Source organism: Giraffa tippelskirchi, chromosome X, assembly GCF_054371585.1.
Source record: "Giraffa tippelskirchi isolate mGirTip1 chromosome X, T2T-mGirTip1v1.2.pri, whole genome shotgun sequence".
NCBI classification, from domain to species: domain Eukaryota; kingdom Metazoa; phylum Chordata; class Mammalia; order Artiodactyla; family Giraffidae; genus Giraffa; species Giraffa tippelskirchi.
Window position 1 is genome coordinate 38,666,250 of NC_137289.1, and position 20,747 is coordinate 38,686,996.

General features: G+C 41.5%; 1 protein-coding gene and 1 long non-coding RNA gene across 3 annotated transcripts in view; one reads left to right on the forward strand and one right to left on the reverse strand.

Annotated features, from left to right (window-relative positions):
- Positions 1-20,747, reverse strand: part of LOC145536444 (uncharacterized) — a 33,967-nt gene that overhangs the window by 9,266 nt on the left and 3,954 nt on the right. Inside the window, exons 2-3 of one of the 2 annotated variants that reach the window (XR_014075853.1) lie at positions 1,502-1,598; positions 274-437 (exon numbers count right to left, since the gene is read on the reverse strand). This is a non-coding gene — a long non-coding RNA (uncharacterized LOC145536444). The remainder of the gene's footprint in view (positions 1-273; positions 438-1,501; positions 1,599-20,747) is intronic. The other variant, XR_014075854.1, reaches the window with a different exon arrangement.
- Positions 6,520-8,810, forward strand: LOC145535461 (histone H2B-like). The gene has a single exon (XM_081563898.1). It carries the CDS (start codon positions 7,972-7,974, stop codon positions 8,449-8,451), a length of 480 nt encoding a protein of 159 aa, XP_081420024.1. The 5' UTR covers positions 6,520-7,971; the 3' UTR covers positions 8,452-8,810.

A 20,747-nucleotide genomic window follows, 5' to 3' on the forward strand; every position in this document is an offset into this window, starting at 1 on the left:
GATACTTGAAAGTATAACTAATGAAATCGCAACTGCGTTGGAACTGTTGGCACAGCAACAATCCCAGATGAGGACTGCCATCTATCCAAATCGAATAGTGGAGGAAGGAGGAGCTTGTGGGAAATTCTACCAAACTGACTGTTGCATCCCAATAGGTGACAATGGAAGAGTTGTGACAGACATAGCTAAAAATATCGGGAAGATTGCCCATGTTCTGATTCAGACAATGTTTCTGGTTAAAACAATGTTTGGGATTGTCATAGTCATACTCACCGATGTCTGCTTATTCCCTGCTTCATACCTGTCCTAATCAAAGATGTAACAGGGTTCATTCATAGAAAGAGTTGTCAAATGGAGAACAACTACCTAGTTGTTGCTTTTAAGGGGTTACCAGCCAGGTGTGGACGATGATGTTCTCTGAGAGCTGCAGATGCCCCCTAAACATTAAGAGGGGGGAATGAGATAGAGACCAGATCAAAGCCCCCAATTAAAGTAACAACCTTTTGCTTTCCCTTCCTTCATCTTGTGTTAGCAGCTGCTGCTCATCAATCACCACTTCCACATCTGATCTCTTGCTTACTGGTCAACTCCTCTCCTCGGGAACTAGGGCTACCTGGGGTAGGGAGGGATCTGAGCTGTTCAAGCTGTATAAAAGATACCCAGAACAAAGCTGGGGCACTCAGTCTTTGGCGGTGACTCCACTGAGCCCACACCAGTGCTGAATAAACCCGGCTGTTCTGCATCTTTGAGTGCCGCTTGTCTCTTTCTGATGTCATGGATTCTATAACAACACTACTATGTCAATCAGCCAACTCGTGGCCTACTTTCCCATGGCCTTTATTTCAAACAGTCCTCAGAAACTTGGCTTGTCTGTACTTTTGCATTCTATCTGCCTTTTCGTCTTTTTGAGAGACTCTTGTATGGCAGGAGGAATTACTATGAACTGGGCCATCTTTAGTGGTAGGAAGGCTTCTAGCACAACTGGTACAGTTGGAGAAGTGAGAGAAAAGTCCTAATACAAAAATGTAACTTCCAAGTTAGTGCTATCTTCAGGTTGTATAAGTAGAGAAGTATTCAATGAGAAAGAAAATGAAATCCCACATAAACATGGTTATCTCATTATGATCTTGAAATTGAAATATGCTTAAGAGAACAGTCTATATATAGGTGAATCCTGGCTCCAGCTCTATTAAGTATTCACATTGTTTGAAAAAGTGTGACCGAGCAAGTCTCCTTTAAGTCACTGTCCCCCTTTCCTCAAATAATATCTCCTGAATTTCTAAGCCTTTGCACTGCAGTTGGTCTAGTCTAGTATGCTGAGGCATTAAGATTGTCAAAACTCATTGAGGCCAGAGACCACATTGTTTATTACATTTTGAAATATGTCCCCAAGGCTTGCAGGCAGGTCTGGAGCAGCTCCCACCACCCTAAAAAACTAGATCTTTGCTCTGAACTCTCCCCTTCATTCTCTGGTCCATTTTTCCTCCATCTTCTCACCAACCTGCAGCATTCTGTGTTCATTGCCCTGGAAGGATGCTCGGTTCTTGCAGTCTTCATCATCTCCACGAGTGCCTGCCCATGGTCCGTATTTGAACTGTCTGTTGATGGAATGAAAACATTTGAGTAATGAAAATTAGAGGCTGCAGACAGGCTTGCCTGGGAACTTCTTTATTAAGTTCCACAGAGGGACCCTGCCCTGCCTTGTGGCTGAGTTGACTATTATTAGTGATTTGAATCCTGTCGACTGGATCGTCTGGAAGATGAATAGTTTCCCGCTGAAAGTGGCACAAAAGACTTTTATGTGACTTCACTCGCAGTGCACATCTTCTCCACAATATCCTGTACCTGGTACTCTTACATACAAATATTCTCAGTTGGTCCTGTATTTGGCCTCTTTTCAAGAGGAAGTGGGTGTATTGGTTTTCTAGGGTTGCCAGAACAATGAGAACCATTCCAGGTAGCTTAAAAAATAAGTTTTCTCAAGCTTCTGGGGATCAAATCTATAATCAAAGGGTCATTATATTTGTTCTCTTCTGGACTGTGTCAGTCCAGAATTTTCTGGCTTTGTCTTCCCACAGTAATGTCTCTGTGTTCTTCATGACCGATCTCCTTTCCTTATAAAGAATCAGTCGTATTAACCCAACTACCTATGTAGAGGCCCTATTTCCAAATAGGGTCAGAAGAAAAGAAAATCCACTCCCACTTTGACTAAATATAATGTACAGAGAGTTATGTCTTCAACCTACAAATTTTGAGAGAATACAATTTCTTCATAATATTGATTTTCTTCTCTCAACTTGGTACTGCTATATATTCATCTGTCTCCCAAAGCTCACCCTACTATCCAAGTCGCCCAAACTCAGAAAGCAGCTGCTTAAGAACAAATGGGTTGTTTGGGAATAATACAGATGAAAACAAAATTCAAAATTTCTTATCAATCTAGAAATCTTCTCCACAAAGACATAATGGATGGAAAACATTTCTATTATTGAATAAGTATTAAACCATAATGTGATATACATGATAAGCAAACTACTAAAAGACTGGAAAGTAGAAAAGAGATATTTTAAATATGTATCCTAGCCAGCTGTTGACTGTGCTAAAGCCTTTGACTGTGTGGGTCACAACTAACTGTGGCAAATTCTTAAAGAGCTGGAAATACCAGACCACCTTACCTACCTCCTGAGACATCCATGTGCAGGTTAAGAAACAATAGTTAGAACCAAACATGGAACAACGGACTGGCTCAAATTGGGAAAGGAGTACGTCAAGCTTGAATATTGTCATCTTTCTTATATAACGTATATGCACATTACATCATGGGAAATGCAGGACTGGATGACACAGAAGCTAGAGTCACGATTGCAGGGAGAAATGTCAACAACCTCAGATATGCAGATTATACCACCCTTATGGCAGAAAGCCAAGAGGAACTAAAAGAGACTCTTGATGAAAGTGATAGAGGAGAGTGAAAAAGTTGGTTTAAAACTCAACATTCAGAAAACAAAGATCATGGCATGCTGCCCCATCACTTCATGGCAAATAGATGGGGAAATAGTGGGAACAGTGAGAGAGTTTTCTGATGGTGGTGGAGGGAGCTCCAAAATCACTGTAGATGGTGACTTCCGCCATGAAATTTAAAGATGCTTGTTGTTTGGAAGAAAAGCTATTACCAACCTGGACAGCATACTAAAAAGCAGAGACATTACTTTGCTAACAAAGTTCTGTCTAGTCAAAGGTATGATTTTTCCAGTAGTCATGTATGGATCTGAGAGTTGGACTATAAAGAAGGCTGCGCACTGAAGAATTGATGCTTTTGAACTGTGGTGTTGGAGAAGAGTCTTGAGAGTCCCTTCGACAGCGAGGAGATCCAACCAGTCCATCCTAAAGGAAATCAGTCCTGAATATTCAGTGAAATGACACGTGTTGAAGCTGAAACTCCAATACTTTGGCCACCTGATGCAAAGAACTGACTCATTTGAAAAGACCCTGATGCTGGGAAAGATTGAAGGTGGGAGGAGAAGGGGCTGACAGAGGATGAGATGGTTGGATGGCATCACCGACTCAATGGACATGAGTTTGTGTAAACTCTGGGAGTGGGTGATGGACAGGGAGGCCTGGCGTGCTGCAGTCCATGGGATCGCAGAGTCAGACATGACTCAGCCACTGAACTGATACCCTTCTAGAGCACTTTATTTCCTGTTAACATAGCCGCCAACTCCCCTGAGTACCTGGTGCTGCCAGAACCCCTGCAACCCAAGCAAGTGCACCACCCCCACACCTGGCCCCCACAGGGGAAACCCAACTCCTCCAGGGCAGCCTCAGGTGCAAACCCCAGTGGACGACCCACATGCAGAGGTGGAAATGAAACCACAATAGAAACCCAGGGGCAGTGTGGCTAAGGAAGAAGACCCCAGACCTTCCCACCAGCTGCACAAGCTGAAGATTCAATCCACATGATCCACTACGCAGATTCTGTGCCTATGGAATATATAAAAGGTCATTGAGAGCTCCCACAAAAGAAAACGCACTAGTTCTGATAGCTGTGGACGTTGGAGACAAGAACACAGAAGATTAGGACCAGATTAGAATCTGAGCTGCCCCCACAGCAGGTCCAGACAGCAGCACAGTGTTAGAGGGGTTTCTAGGGAGGTGAGGTGAACTGTGACTCCCAGCGAGGGAAAGGATTCTGACAGCAGTGACTCAAGAAAAACATTGATTATTTTTATGTTTTGACTTGTTCTGTACATTCTTTTGGATTTTTTTTCTTTTCCCCCCCTTCCCCCCTCCTGTTGTAGTTGTTGTAAATGTTCTCTCATAAGATTTCTCTAATTCTCCACAAAATACCAAATAATGTTCTTGATAATTGGACTCACATTTCCTAAATATTTACTGCAGTGACCAAGGAGAGCCCTGGAGGCATAATAGCCCATCAGAATTCTTCTATATTGGACCAAAAGATACAGACCTTCATTGCCCATTCTTGAAAAGGCACTGTCCACTTCATACCTGTACTACTCAGGGAGGCTCTCTCTAGTATCTTGCCCCAGGACCTCAATTCTTTTTTTTTATCTCATGAGGTTCTGCCAGTTTCAAGAAAGTGTTCTGTTTTTGTTCTGTCCTGTAGAGCCCTGTCCCTTTCCTGAAAGGCTCAGGAAAAGTTTGATTTCGTGGATTATCAGGATTTCATCTCAATGTTTGGCTGAGAGTGGTGTACTTACAGATTCTTATATCCTACACAATAGGAAATAATTACAACTGTAGGTGTAAAGAATACTTTGTAACAACTGAAAATGATACACTATCTTCTCGCTCACAGAGAGAAAAAGAAATAAAATACTAAAACGAAATTACTGAACATTCACAGAACTGTGAAAATGACTGTGGTGGGGCCACCTTGTTTCTCATAAGTGGTCACCAGTGTTCTCTTATAAGATGGAAGAGGCAGGAGATATGCCCACAATTAGTTCAAAATGCATATCTCCTAAGGGTTGATTTTTGTGCCTCTAAAATTAATGTATCTGTGCCATAAACACTCATATGTGATCATATTTGGAGATAGAGTATTTACCAAGTGATCAAGTTAAAATACATTCATTAGAGTAGGTCTTAATCCAAATGAGTTATATCCATATAATAAGGGAAAATCAGACATACATACATACATATAGGGAAGAAAATGTGGGGAGGTATAGGGAGATTTCGGCTATGTACAAGCCAAGGAAAGTGGCCAGGAATGGAGGCCCCTTATGCATTCACACCTTGCATAAAATCGAACTCAGATGAAACCTTGATTTGGACTTAGAGCCTCCACAAGTATGAGACAATACATGAATGTTGTTTAAGTGACCCAATCACTAGCATTTTGTACAGGAGCTCTAGAATACTTGAAAAGTGTTGAAAGTATTAGTATTAGTATTAGTGTGTCTGACTCTTTGTGACTCCATGGACTGTAGCCTGCTTCGCTCTTCTCTCCATGGAATATTCTTGTCAAGAACACCGAAGTGGGATTGCATTTCCTACTCCAGGGGATCTTCTGGACTCAGGGATTGAACCTGAGTCTCCTGCATTGCAAGTGGATTCTTTACTATTTGGCCATTTTCTAATACTCATATAATATTTAAATGATCTTAACTAGTTTTATAAAATGAACAATAAAGTAGATAAATAATCATACTTGTTACACTACTGTCATCAGACCCGAACACCCCAGGAAGACCATTATTGGTTTAGTCAGGATAACTTCGCTGTAGAGTGGCTCAGTGACTGTGGCTACCAGTTTGACTCCCTCCTTGGCTGACATGGAGTCAACATGAACTTTTTAGCTTCTCTGATTGAATGCCCTCAGCATCCCTATGATGTTAAGCTGAAAATCATGAAGGTATTCCACTTCAAAAACAACAGAATAAGGGCTGGAAAAGAATGACATTAGATCATCTGAACGAGTTAGGGTAAAAACTTCTGATTCTAGGCAGTGTGAAATGAGGTTTTTTCCTGAATTTTTTGTTGCACTTAACTTCTATGCTGTGTTGGGGTCCTCTTTGTAAGTGAACCCTTAAACAATGGTAATGGTGAAAAGGTTTCAGAATGGGGTATGTCTATCTCATCAATACCATCATCCACAAGTTGAGACTTGCAATTGTTAATTCAGCTATGAAGCCATTTCCCTTATTTTGCCTTTACAGAGAACCACAACATTGCAAGGTGATTCCTCACTAGGCTCTCTTATTTCCTCAATCATCAACTGAAGTGAATACTTAACTAGTGTTACTCCCCCTTGGAATCTTCAACATCAAACTGCTTTTCCCTTCTCCATCCTAGATTATCTGTGTATCAGAGACCTTTGAGTTTCCAGTTATCTCTTCAAAACCCAATTGTTTTGTATTTTTAATGTGTTTTTTTTAACTGATGTATTCATTTAATTTCTGAATTTGCAAATGTGAAAGAAACACAGGTCATTAAAATATCTAATGGATTCTATTTCTTAAAATGACTTCGTACACAATATATGTATTAGATTTAGGTCTTTAGTCCATTTTGAGTTTATTTTTGTATATGCTCTTAGAGAATGTTCTAATTTTACTTTATTGCATGTAGCTATCCAATTATCCCTGCAGCACCTATTGAAGAGACTGTCTTCTCTCCACTGTATATTCTTGTCTTTTTTATTATTGACCATGGCACATAGGTTTATTTCTGGGCTCTCTCTCCTGTTCCACGTGTCTGTTTTTGTGCCAATACTACACTGACTGGATTAATGCAGTTTTCTGATATAGTTCAAAGTCAGGGAACCTGATTCCTCCAGTTCTGGTCTTCTTCCTTAAGACTGTTTTGGCGATTCAGGGTCTTTCATCTTTCCATACAAAATTTAAAACGGTCTGTTCTAGTTTTGTGGAAAATGCCGTGGTATTTTCATAGCAATTGCATTGAGTATGTGGAATGCCTTGGATAGAATGTTTATTTTAACAATATCAATTCTTCCAATCCATAAACAAGGTAAACCTTTCCCTCTGTTTGTATTATCTTCACTTTCTTTGATCAGGGTCTTAGTTTTTCTACGTACAAGTCTTTCACCACCATAGGTACGTTTATTCCTAGGTGTTTTATTTCTCTCTCTTTTTATTCATTTTCTCTCACCCTGGTGGCTTTTCAGCAATAAGAGTGATCATTTTTTGAGAAATAACCACTAAAAATCATTAATCAATTCCAGTATGTGTGATATTTGGGGGACCTAAATAATGTTTAAAAGAATTTAAAATTTGCAAAATGTTAAATATTTTGTGTGTGTCTGTGCAAGTATTCCTACTTCTGTTTGTGTTCTGTATTTGGAGAATGGGATTTTGCAGTCTCTTCAAACTGATCATTGGTTTTGATAAGTTTTGGAGATAACAGCTGGTCAATTAATTCTTAGGATTTTCAGGAGCACTCTGCTGAGGAAGCCAGGACATTCTGCTCATGTCACTGTAGGTCAATCAGGAGAAGATTCTGTGTTGGAGTAAAATGTCCACCAAGTGACCTGAGTCTCTCTGATGCCTGAAAGAGCTTGAATTATCGAGGTCAGTCAGACTCTCTCAGGAAGCTCTAACTGATTATTTCATTTTTCAGCTTAGGTGACTTTGGTGACATCTTTCAAACTTCTCATGCATCAATAGTAGACATAAATCAGCTGAGGTGAATGGATGCCTGTTTCCTACATGAGGCAGAGTTCAAAGATTTTTCTGGTGGAGCTCACGGAAAGTTTGAAGATACCACTGAGTTTGGCTGACTGGGGGTTAAGCGTGGGGGAGGGGCGTGGCAGGAGTTGGGAGGTGGGTCATTCAGTGAGAAGTGACACGGGCTGCCATAGTAACAGGCCTCCCTGCATTGCATTTTATCCAATCAGATATGGACAGTGTCTGTGACGTCAGGGAAAGAGGGCTTCTAAACTCGGCCAACGGCCTTCAACGCCCGCACTGTTCTTCCCTCTGAGCTATGGAGGGTGGTGGCTCCGACATGGCTGAACCATCCTCTGACAACTCTCTGGAAGACCTGAGCTCCAAAGAAACTGGCACCTCGGAAACAGAGATCTCGGAAACAGAGCCCTGCAAACCAGAGTCCTGTGATGCCGAGCCAAAGAAGGCAAAGCGGAAGACAGCTAAGGGCCGCTGTCGCCGCCGCTGCCGTCCAGACAACTTCTCGAGCTTTGCCATCTATTTCCGCAGGGTGCTGAGGCAAGTCCATCCAGGCCTGAGTCTCTCCCATGAGGCCGTGAACGTCATGGATTCGTTCGTGAAGGATATGTTTGAGCGGATTGCCGAAGAGGCCGGGCGCCTGGCCCGCTCCAACAAGCACCGCACCATCACAAATCATGACATCCAGACAGCTGTGCGTCTTCTGTTGCCTGGGGAGATCGGCAAGTATGCCATGTCCGAGGCCACCAAGTCGCTTATCAGATACATCACCTACAGATAAACTGCCTCAGGATCGCCTGAACATCGCAAACGAGACTTTTTGTCTCTCACTTGGAGAGAAAAGACCTGTAGCGATGAAGAGGCACATCCACTCTGGGTTCTCCCCGTATGCCCTACTTCCATCTTTAAAACATTTCTACCCCAACGAAAACATTAAAAACTTCATTAACTTTGCTTCAATATGTGTCGGTTGTGTCATTCGTTCGATGGAAAATCATGTACTTTTTTCTTAACGTATTGCAACTCGTCACTTTCCTAAATGGTTATATCTATTCGTGGTTTCTCAGCGATTTTAGGGATCTTTATGGTCAAAATGCTTTCCCTAAAAGTTTCATTGGCCTTTTTCATTTTCATCCTCCCACCTATATTTAGGTATCATCCAGAGATTTTTATATGGGGTATAGCAGCTGATAAAGAACAGTGTGGTCTTCCCGGGTGGCTCAGCAGTAAAGAATCTGCCTGCAATGCAGGAGTCGCAGGGGACGCAGGTTCAAACCCTGGGTCATAAAGATCCCCGGGAGGAGGGCATGGCAACCCTCTCCAGTATTCTTTCCTAGAGAATCCCATGGACAGAGGAGCCTGGTGGGCTATAGTCCATAGGGTCTGCAAAGAGTCGGGCACCACTGTCGCGAGGTAGCATGCATGGACACAAAGAGCAGTGTGTGTGTGTGTGTGTGTGTGTGTGTGTGTGTGTGCGCTCAGTCACTCAGTCATGTCTGACTTTCTGACCCCATGGACAGGAGCCCGCCAGGCTCCTCTCTCCGTGCAATTTTCCAAGCAAGAATACTGAACTGGGTTGCCATTTCCTACTCCAGGGGATCTTTCTGACCATGGGATAGAAAGCGTGTCTCTTTCGTCTCCTGCATTGGCAGGCGGATTCTTTACCACTGCACCAGCAGTAGCAGATATAAAAATCACACTTACCCATTCTATCTCTTCAATCCCAATTCACTTCCATGTGTAAAATAGGACTCAAACACAGTGTAAAATGAGAAAATTCTAAATTTCTGGAATCAAGCACCATATCTTCTGAAATTACCTTATCCAGATTTCTCTTATCCTATTTTTTTGTTTGCAAACTAGAACATTTGGCTTTAAAAAAAAAAAATCCGGACTGAATTGCAAACTTGCAGGGATGATGGGATAGTCCAGTGACAGTGAATGCAGCGACAGTCTCCACAGTAGCAGCCAATGAGGGACTGGTAGCCCATGAGCCAAAGCAATTGGCTAAACGTATGGTGGAGTGAGGAGGGCTGAACAAATAACAACCTTCCTGTGGCACTCAACCTAGAGATGGAGCGGGAAGGTGGGGTGATAGTTTCCCTGATGTTTTTCCATTCAAGCACCTGCTTTTAACCATGGCGATGTAAGTACAGGTATCCATTTCTTGGGGCTTCCCAGGTGGCGCTAGTGGTAAAGAAACTGCCTTCTTATGTGGGAAACGTTAAGAGCCACGGATTCAATCCCTGGATTGGGAAGATGCCCTGGAAAAAGGCATGGCAACCCACTCCAGTATTCTTGCTGGAAAATCCCATGGACAGAGGAGCCTAGCGGGCCACAATCCATAGGGTCTCAAAGAGTCGGACACGACTGAAGCGGCTTAGCATACACGCATCCATTTCTTGGGTCTTCCCAAGTGGCGCCGGTAGTAAAGAACCTGTCTGCAATGCAGGAGACACAGGAGACCCAGGTTCTATCCCTAGGTGGAGAAGGTTCCCTGGAGGAGGGCATGGAAACCCACTCCAGTACTCTTTCCTGGATAATTCCCAGGGACAGAGGAGCCTGGTGGGCCACAGTTCATAGGGTCACAAAGAGTCGGACACAACTGAAGAGATTTAGCACATATGCCTGCATCCATTTCTTGTTGTGGGACGTGTCTCTAGCTCCTTGCATCAAAATAAGAAGGAGGACGATGTTCAGCAATTAAGAGAAATAAGATGACTCCTTCTTCTACCTCAAGTATTTGACTGCTACTGCTTATGATAATATTTACTGAATTTAACGTCCATTGTGTTTTCTTCTTGGTGCATTGACATTTTTATTTCTATAAGTATATTGCTGAATTTCAAAGTAGTTGGTGATTTTCCTATTCTTTTTATATTTGTTTTCAGATATTTTTTATGTTTTTAATTAATTAACTTTTTATTGAAAGTTTATTGCTTTACAGAATTTTGCTGTTTTCTGTCAAACATCAACATAAATCAGCCTAGGGGATACATATATCCCCTCCCTTTTGGAACTCCCACCCCATCCCACCCCTCTAGGTTGATACAGAGCCCCTGGTTGAGTTTCCTGAGCCATACAGCAAATTCCCCTTGGCTATCTATTTTAGACATGGTAATGTAAGTTTCCATGTTACTTTTTGCACACATCTCACCCTCTCCTCCCCTTTCCCCATGTCCATAATTCTATTTTCCCATTTCTTTTTTAAAAGATTGATTTCAAGCTTACTATATCCTTGGAGAGAAAGCACTCTGTGATCTCAGTCCTTTGTAATTTACAATGGTTTTCATTAGAACTTAGTATTTCATTACCTTTTCAACTATTCATTTTGAAAAGTAAGCAACAAGGATATGCTATACAGTACAGAGGAATATCCCAATTATCTAATAATAAATGTAAACAGACTATAATATATAAAACAACTGAATCACTATGTTGTAATTCTGAACAAATATAATATTGCAACTCATGAATACGTCCACAAAAAAAATTTTAAGTTAAAAAGAATTTATCAGTACCACTGTTATTGGATGTAGAAATCTGTGAAGGATGTGAATCTCAGCAAAACAATGAGAGAAAAGCTAGGAGGATCTACAAAATTCCAACCTCTTGATCCCAGCTGTAGTGTTTTCTCTAGGTCGGTCATGATAGAGTTCGGTAAGTTCTAAATAATTTTCCTAGCAATTTCATTTCCTAGTTTATTCTCATTCTCCCAAAGTGTACTATGGAATTCTTCAGAAGCAGTTTATGTGTGATATGCAATAGATAAAGTGAAGAAACTGATATACCCATTCACTACCTCTATTACACTTTTCCCACATATCTCAATTTATTTACATATTTTCCATATATGCTAGTTAATCATGCATTTAAATATATAAATGGGGACTGATATATAGTACAGAAATGGCAAAACAAAAATTTCACACACATTTCAATTTTCTAATTCCCTGGTTTTTCAAATTGTTTTAAAAATTCATACAGGAGAACAAGATGGCAGAGGAATAGGTGGACGTGGAGTACATCTCTCTCCACAGATACATCAGGAATATACCTTCAGACACAGAAGTGCATGCAGAAAAAAGTCTTGTGCCTCTGCATGCGGGGTCGCTTCAGTAGTGTCCTACTCTTTGCAACCCTGGAGATTGTGGCCTGCCAGGCTTCTCTGTCAGGGAGCTGGGTTCTCCAGGCAAGAATACTGGAGTGTGTTGGCTAATACTGGTTTCCACGGTTGTGTGGCGTGGAGCGGCCCTGAGGAGATACACCATGTCCAAGGTCAGAGAAGCCCCAGTAAGATGGTAGGAGGGGAAAATTCGCATTTAGAATCAAACCTCTTTCCCGCCAGAGATGCTCAGAGGGCTCAAACAAACCTTGTGCACACCAGGACCCAGAGACCCCACAGAGACTGAGACAGAACTGTGTTTGAGTGTCTCCTGTGTAGGTACGGGTCAGCAGTGGACTGCTGCAGGGGCAGGGGCCCTGGGTGCAGCAGACCTGGGTATGGCATAAGACCTCTTGGAGGAGGTCGCCATTAACCCGACCATAGAGACGCCAGAACTTACACAGGACTGGGAAATAGACTCTTGAAGGGCACAAACAGAACCTTGCGCGCACCAGGACCCAGGAGAAAGGAGCAGTGACCCCACAAGAGACTGACGCAGACTTGCCTGGGAGTGTGCAGGAGTCTCCAGTGGAGATGTGGGTTGGTGGTGGCCTGCTGCAGGGTTGGGGGCACTGAGTGTAGCAGTACATGCATGGGGCCTTTTGAAGGAGGTCGGCATTATCTTCATTAACTCCACCATAGTTTGGCCCCAGGTAAATAAGAAGGAGGGAGCACAGCTCCACCCATCAACAGAAAGGTGGATTAAAGATTTACTGAGCATGCCTCCGCCCATCAGAACAAGACCCAGTTTCCCCCTCAGTCAGTCTCTCCCATCAGGAAGCTTCCACAAGCCTCTTATACTTCTCCATCAGAGGGCAGACAGACTGAAACCACAATCACAGAAAACTAACCAACCTGATCACATGGACCACAGCCTTGTCCATCTCAGTGAAACTATGAGACATGCCTTGTAGGGCCACCCAAGACAGACATGTCATGGTGGAGAGTTCAGCCAAAATGTGGTCCACTGGAGAAGGGAATGGCAAACTACCTCAGTATTCTTGCCTTGAGAACCCCAGGAACAGTATGAAAAGAGAAAAACATAGGACACTGAAAGATGAACTCCCCAGTGGGTAGGTGCCCCCTCGAGATCAGTGGAGAAATAACTCCAGAAAGAATGAAGAGATGGAGCCAAAGCAAAAACAACACCCAGTTGTGGATGTGACAGGTGATGGAAAGAAAGTCCGATGTTGTAAAGAGCTATACTGCACAGGAACCTGGAATGTTAGGTCCATGAATCAAGGCAAATTGGAAGTGGTCAAACAGGAGATGGCAAGTATGAACGTCAACATTTTAGGAATCAGTGAACTAAAGTGGACTGGAATGGTTAAATTTAACTCAGATGATCATTATTTATACTACTGTGGGCAAGAATCCCTTAGAAGAAATGAAGTAGCCATCATAGTCAACAAAAGAGTCTGAAATGCAGTACTTGTATGAAATCCCAAAAACGAGAAAATGATCTCTATTTGTTTTCAAGGCAACCATTCAATATCAGAGTAACCCAAGTCTATGCTCTGACCAGTAATGCTAAGGAAGCTGAAGTTGAACGGTTCTATGAAGACCTACAAGACCTTCTAGAACTACCACCCCCAAAATATGTCCTTTACATTATAGGGGACTGGAATGCAATAGTAGGAAGTCAAGAGATACCTGGAGTAACAGGCAAATTTGGCCTTGAAGTACAGAATGAAACAGGGCAAAGGCTCATAGAGTTTTGCAAAGAGACTGCACTGGTCATAGCAACCCTCTTCCAACAACACAAAAGAAGACTCTACACATGGACATCACCACACTGTCAACATCGAAATCAGACTGATTATATTCTTTGCAGCCAAAGATGGAGAAGCTCTATAGAGTCACCAAAAACAAGACTGGGAGCTGACTGTGGCTCAGATCATGAATTCTTTATTGACAAATTCAGACTTAAATTGAAGAAAGTAGGGAAAACAACTAGACTATTCATGTATCACCTAAATCAAATCCCTTACAATTATGCAGTGGAAGTGATAAATAGATTCAAGGGATTAGATCTGATAGAGTGCCTGAAGAACTATGGACGGAGGTTCGTGACATCATACAGGAGACAGTGATCAAGACCATCCCCAAGAAAAAGAAATGCAGAAAAGCAAAATGGCTGCCTGAGGAGGCCTTACAAATGGCTGTGTGAAGAAGAGAAGTGAAAAGCAAAGGAGACAAAGAAAGATATACCAGTGTGAATGCAGAATTCCAAAGAATAGCAAGGAGAGTTAAGAAAGCCTTCCTTAGTGATCAAAGAGGAAAGCAAAGAAAGAGAGGAAAACAATAGAATGGTAAAGACTAGAGATCTCTTCAGGAAAATTAGAGATACCAAGGGAACATTTCATGCAAAGATGGCCACAGTAAAGGACAAAAATGGTATAGACCTAACAGAAGCAGAAGATAGTAAGAAGAGGTGGCAAGAATACACAGAAGCACAATACAAAAAGGATCTTCATGACCTAGATAATCACGATGGCATGATCACTCACCTAGAGCCAGACATCCTGGAATGTGAAGTCAAGTGGGCCTTGGGAAGCATCACTGTGAACAAAGCTAGTGGAGGTGATGGAATTCCAGTTGAGCTATTTCAAATCCAAAAACATGATGCTGTGAAACCAGTGCACTCAATACTCCTTCAAAATTGGAAAACTCAGCAGTGGCCACAGAACTGGAAAAGGTCAGTTTTCATTCCCGTCCCTAAGAAAGGCAATGCCAGAGAATGCTCAAACTACTGCACAATGCACTCATCTCACACGCTAGTAAAGTAATGCTCAAAATTCTCCAAACCAGGCTTCAACAATATGTGAAACATGAACTTCCAGAAGTTCAAGCTGGTTTTAGAAAAGGCAGAGGAACCAGGGATCAAATTGCCAACATCCGCTGGATCATCGAAAAAGCAAGAGAGTTCGAGAAAAGCATCTATTTCTGCTTTATTGACTATGCCAAAGCCTTTGACTGTGTGCATCACAATAAACTGTGTAAAATTCTGAAAGAGATGGGAATCCCAGCCCACCTGACCTGCCTCTTGAGAAATCCGTATGCAGGTCAGGAAGCAACAGTTAGAACTGGACATGGGACAAGAGATTGGCTCCAAATAGGAAAAGGAGTATATCAAGGCTGTATATTGTCACCTCGCTTATGTAACTTATATGCAGAGTACATCATGAGAAACTCTGGGCTGGATGAAGCACAAGCTGGAATCAAGATTGCCGGGAGAAATATCAATAACGTCAGATATGCAAATGACACCACCCTTATGGCAGAAAGTGAAGAAGAACTAAAGAGCCTGTCCCCAGGCCCCACACCTTGCTACCCAGACCAAGGCCAGAGGACCTGGAGGGCCATGGACAAAGGCTGAAATATATCTTTTACTACACTCTGCTGAGAGGCTGACTATTGGTGGACCTGGTCTTCTAACCTCTATGGTCTTTAGCTAAGGACGGCAGCTCCATGCCCATCTTGCCCCTATTACAGTATCTTCTTTGGTGAGATTATTCAACCTTTGACTGAAAGTGGGTAACTTAGACCATCATGGTCTATTTCCACTATCCCAAGATAATCACATTCTGCTCTGTTTCTATAACTCAGGTAAATTAACTAACAATATCATGTGATGATATAGTTTTTATCTTCCTCTAACTGAAATATTATACTTAAAAAGCATAATGTCCCCTCAGACATATATATTGCAAATGGGGGAACCATTTATTCATTCACTGCTGGAGCTATAGTTGAATTGTTATATTTCGAAAACAATTTTTATTGGAATGGAGTTGCTTTATCATCTTATATTAGTTTCCGTTGTACATCTAAGTCAATCTATTATAGGCATACATAGATCCCTTCATTTTTGGATTGCCTTCCCATTTAGGTCACCACAGAGCACTGAGTAGAGTTCCTTCCACTTTTTTCGTTTTTGAATTCAAATTCAGTTATTTGTTTTAACTGGAGGATAATTACTGTACAATATTGTGATGCTTTTTGCCATATATCAACATTAATGAGCCATAGGTATACATGTGTCCCACACATCCTTAAGCCCCACTCACCTCCCTCCCCACCCTATTCCTATGGGTTGTTCCAGAGCACTGGTTTTGAATGCCCTGCTTTATGCATATATAAACCTGAATGATGATTTTCCTGAATGATGAAATATGCAATTTTCTCTATATCACATATGAGTTATGGGTGTAGTTTTTTCTACATTAAATTTGATATCTGTATTTATGTTTGGAAATCTAGCTGTATATTTTTGGTCATGATAGATGGACTATTGTATGTTTCACATCTGGATATCTCTGCACTCTTTTCCCTACATAAATACGGAATGCTGTATATTTCACATAGGAAAATTTGAGCACATGTTTTCCTGAATAAAGTATGGAATATTTTGCAGTTTTCTAATGAAAATCTCACTTAAGGTTTTCGGACATGAAGTATATAATTCTCCATAGTCCAAATATGAAACACTGAGGCAAAGTTTCATTACTGAACTAACAAATTTGTACATTTCATAAATGATCATCTAGGTAAAGATTTTCCTGCCTGAAAGTTGGTATATTTTATATTTCACATAAAAAAATATGGACACAGATTTCCTTGTTTGGGGATACTCTGTATTTCACATATGAAAATATGGGTGCTGATGTTTCTACACTAAATACGTAACTCTCTATATTTTCCATTTGAAAATCTAGACACAGGTTTTCCTGTATGAAACATGCAACACGCTATACGAAAATCTGGAAAAAGGTTTTCCTGCTTAAATATCGAATATTTTGTTTTACACTTATTAAAATCTATGTGCACATTTTGCACATGATATATGGAAGTCTTTGTGTTTCACTTTGGAAAATAAAGACATTCAGCAACCTACATTAAATATTAAATTCTCCTTAGAACTCATATTAAAATATTAGCACGGGTTTTGTGGGCCTAGATTTTCAACTGTGGAAATATATAATTCTGTATGATTCACGTGTGGAAATCTGAGTGCAGATTTTCCTAAATGAGGTATGAAATCATGTATGAAACCATAGCCTTGACTAGATGGACCTTTGTTGGCAACGTAATGTCTCTGCTTTTTAACATGCTGTCTAGGTTGGTCATAACTTTCCTAACACCATACACAAAGATAAACTCAAAATGGACTAAAGACCTAAATGTAAGACCAGAACGTATACAACTCCTGGGAAGAAAACATAGGCGGAATACTGTATGACACAAATCACAGTAAAATCCTCTATGACAAACCTCCTACAATAAAGGAAATAAAAACAAAAATAAACAAGGAGGTGCTAATTTAATTTAAAAGATTTTGCATAGCAAAGGAAACTATAAACAAAGTGAAAAGACCACCCTTAGAATGGGAGAAAATAATAGCAACCAAAACAACCGACAAACTATTAATTTCCAAAACATACACACAGCTCCTACAAGTCAATACCAGAGAAACAAACAACCCAGTCAAAAAGTGGGCAAAAGTCCTAAACAGATATTTCTCCAAAGAAGACATACAGATGGCTAATAAACCCATGAAGAGATGCTCTCCATCACTCATGATTAGAGTGTTAGTCGCTCAGTCGTGTCCAACTCTTTGCGACCTCATGGACTGTAGCCTGTCAGGCTCCTCTGTCCATGGAATTTTCCAGGCAAGCATACTGGAGTGGGTTGCCATTTCCTCCTCCATGGAATCTTCCTGACCTAGGGATTGAACCCGGGTCTCCCGCACTTCAGGAAGACTCTCTACCATCTGAGGCACCAGGGAAGCTCATTATTAGAGAAATGCAAATCAAAACTACAACGCGATATCACCTCACACCAGATGGAATGGGCATCATCAAAAAATCCACAAGCAACAAGTGCTAGAGAGGGTGTGGAGAAAAGGCAACCCTCCTACACTGCTGGCGGGAATGTAAATTGATACATCTACTATGGAAGACAGTATGGAGATTACTTAAACAAACTAGGAATAAAACCACCATGTAACCCAGCAATCCCACTATTAGGCATATGCCCTTCAAAAACCAAAGCCGAAAAAGACACACGTACCCCAGTGTTCACTCCAGCACTATTTACGGTAGCCAAGACATGGAAGCAAGCTAGATGTCCATCGACAGAGGAATGGATAAAGAAGCTGTGGTGCATATATACAATGGAATGCTACTCAGCCATAGGAAAAAAGGAATGCATCTGGGTCAGTTCTAAGGAGGTGGATGAAACCAGAGCCTATTATAAAGAAGGAAGTACGTTAGAATGAGAAAAACAAATATAGTATATTAACGCATATATATGGAATCTAGAAGGATGGTACTGATAAACCTGTTCCCAGAGCAGCAATGGAGACACAGACATAGAGAACAGACTTATGCACAAGGGTAGGGGAGAAGAGGGAGTGGGTGAGATAAATGGAGAGAGTAGCATGGATGAATATACATTAACATATGTAAATAGATAGCCAATGGGAATTTGCTGTATGACTCACGGAACACAAACGGGGGCTCTGTAATAACCTAGAGGGGTGGGAATGAGCGGGACGTGGGAGGGATTCAAGAGGGAGGGGACATATGTATACCGACACCTATGGTTAATTCAGGTTGAGGTGTGACAGAAATCAAACCAATACTGTAAATAATAATCAATCAATGAAAAATAAACATTTTTTCAAAAGCTAAAAATAGGTGATTGGGAAATTATCTAGAATGTCACACTTGAGAGGGAAAAAAAACACCGTAAGATGTGATCTACTGCCTTTCAGGTTCTGTTTTCTTTATTTTTAAAAAGTATGAGATAGGGGAGTTAATGTCTTCATGATACTGTATCTATTATTTGGACCAGGAACTGTTCTCTGTGATATGTGCATGCTGACATGACATCCCATGGTCTTTCATGCACTTAGGAGACACTGTGTTCAATCCATACACAGTAAAGTTTCCTGCGGATGGACATGTGGATCTGCCTTTTGATCCAGAGTACACTACACACCGCAATGCGTTCCAGATTGGGGGTCAGATACAACACGTCTCTGTTCCTCTCTGGCCTGGGCACCAATCTGACTCAGTTCTTGCCAGGGAGGTGACTTTGGGTAAATTCATTCACCCGTTAACCGCTACGTGTTTCTGCTTCCTCAGCTGCCGAAAGGGATGGTAGCATTAAAAGTGCTACCTCATAGTCTTGTGATGAGTACTCAAAGACTTCATTATATGTGCACACATGGAGAGCTAACCACGGTTCAGGAGGGTGAGCTTATCTTCTAGCCTCTCTTCACTTCCGTTTCTGCTTGTACTCACACCCCCGTCCCTGCCCCCACCCTTTTCCCCTCCCACCCCAACTCCACTCTCTAGCACCCGTGTCCCATCCTCAGACTCTCCATCCAAAATCATGGCTGACAATCTCCTCATGATTTACCTCAGAAAATATCCATACCATCACCCTTGGATTAAAAATCATGAATATTAGCAGAAGAAATAAGAAACACACTGAAACTGGCAATGTGAAAACTAAACAAGAAATAAAGCATTAATGATGAAAGTTTGACTATTAACATTTTCATATCTTCATTAGATTGAGATTTTCAGAATTTGATATAGGAGAATTAGACTTGATAAAAAGAAAACCTATGTGATGAAGTTTCTTGGCCTTTAAATGACCCTCTATAAGGTATTTAAAACTTTATATACACATATTTGATAACCGTCCAGTGACCACTTACTTCCTGTCATTATACATATCATATGAAGGGGTCATTAGACTTGTAACTTCATAGAGAATATGCACTAAACTTTTCCATATGAGCACACGATGAAGCCTCAGTGTTGTATTTAGGCTTCACAATGTCCCCATAGGAAGAGCCGAATACTCATTATGCTAAAAAAAAAAGCATATCCTTCCCCCATGCCTCATACACTCCGTTCTTGAGGCCCTGAAGGGCTGAAGTGATGTTGCAAGGTCCATGCGGTGAGTCAAATGTGGTCTTGACATTGTGTCATTGGAGCACTATCCAGGGAAATGTGGAACAGCAATAAAATAAACTACAGTAATGACAACAGCTAGAATTGACTGGGAACGTATCATATGGCACATACTGTTCTGACACTTTCCCCTGTCTTAACATGGTCAGTGTTTTACACTGCCCCATGAAGTAGTTAAATTTACTCCAAGCTAGTGTTTCTATTGGCTAATGGAAGAATGAGGCACAGAGACGCTATGTTACTTGCTCAGAGTCGCCCAGCAGTCAGGGAGCCACTGGTCTCGAGGCATTGTGGAAACCTCAGTGTGTTCTCTATTTATTCAGTCAAGGCCAAGATCCAACGGCTATGGCAAAATATGTAGAATAACAGCTATCACATAACACAAATTGATCATACATCATGGACATGCACACGAAATAGAAATCGGATTTCTTCACAAATCTTTCAGATAGAGGCTTGAAAACACTAGAATCAGGATGTTTTGTAGAAATGATGGTCTGAGAGCCTCCTCAGAACAGCAGACAGCAGGTCAGTGAGTCTCCTAGACTGGAGGTCTTGGGTTTGTGCATCAGAGAAGGCAGCAAACCCCTGTCACCTACACATGCTCCCAATGGAGACAGAGCCTGGCAGGAGGCAAAATAAGACCATTCCTGTGCTCTGGTAGTGCCTAGACAAGTTGTTCACGTCAGTCAGAACTGAGGAATTCTAAAAAAAGAAAAATAGAGATTTCATGATCCGCACTCAGTGCATCTCACTTACTGCAGCTACAATAGTGCCCTAGAATCTGTCCGTTTTCACTACGCTTGGGAAACTCTCAGGGACTTTATTAAACCCCTTGTGTAGGGAGAGACTCTCAGCAAAATAAGGGAAATGGCGATCAGAACAGATATGAGAAAAAAAAAATGGAGATGATCAACAAAA

Coding starts and splice junctions, on each gene's coding strand:
- LOC145535461 (XM_081563898.1), top strand. CDS start 7,972: ATGGAGGGTGGTGGCTCCGACATGGCTGAACCATCCTCTGACAACTCT.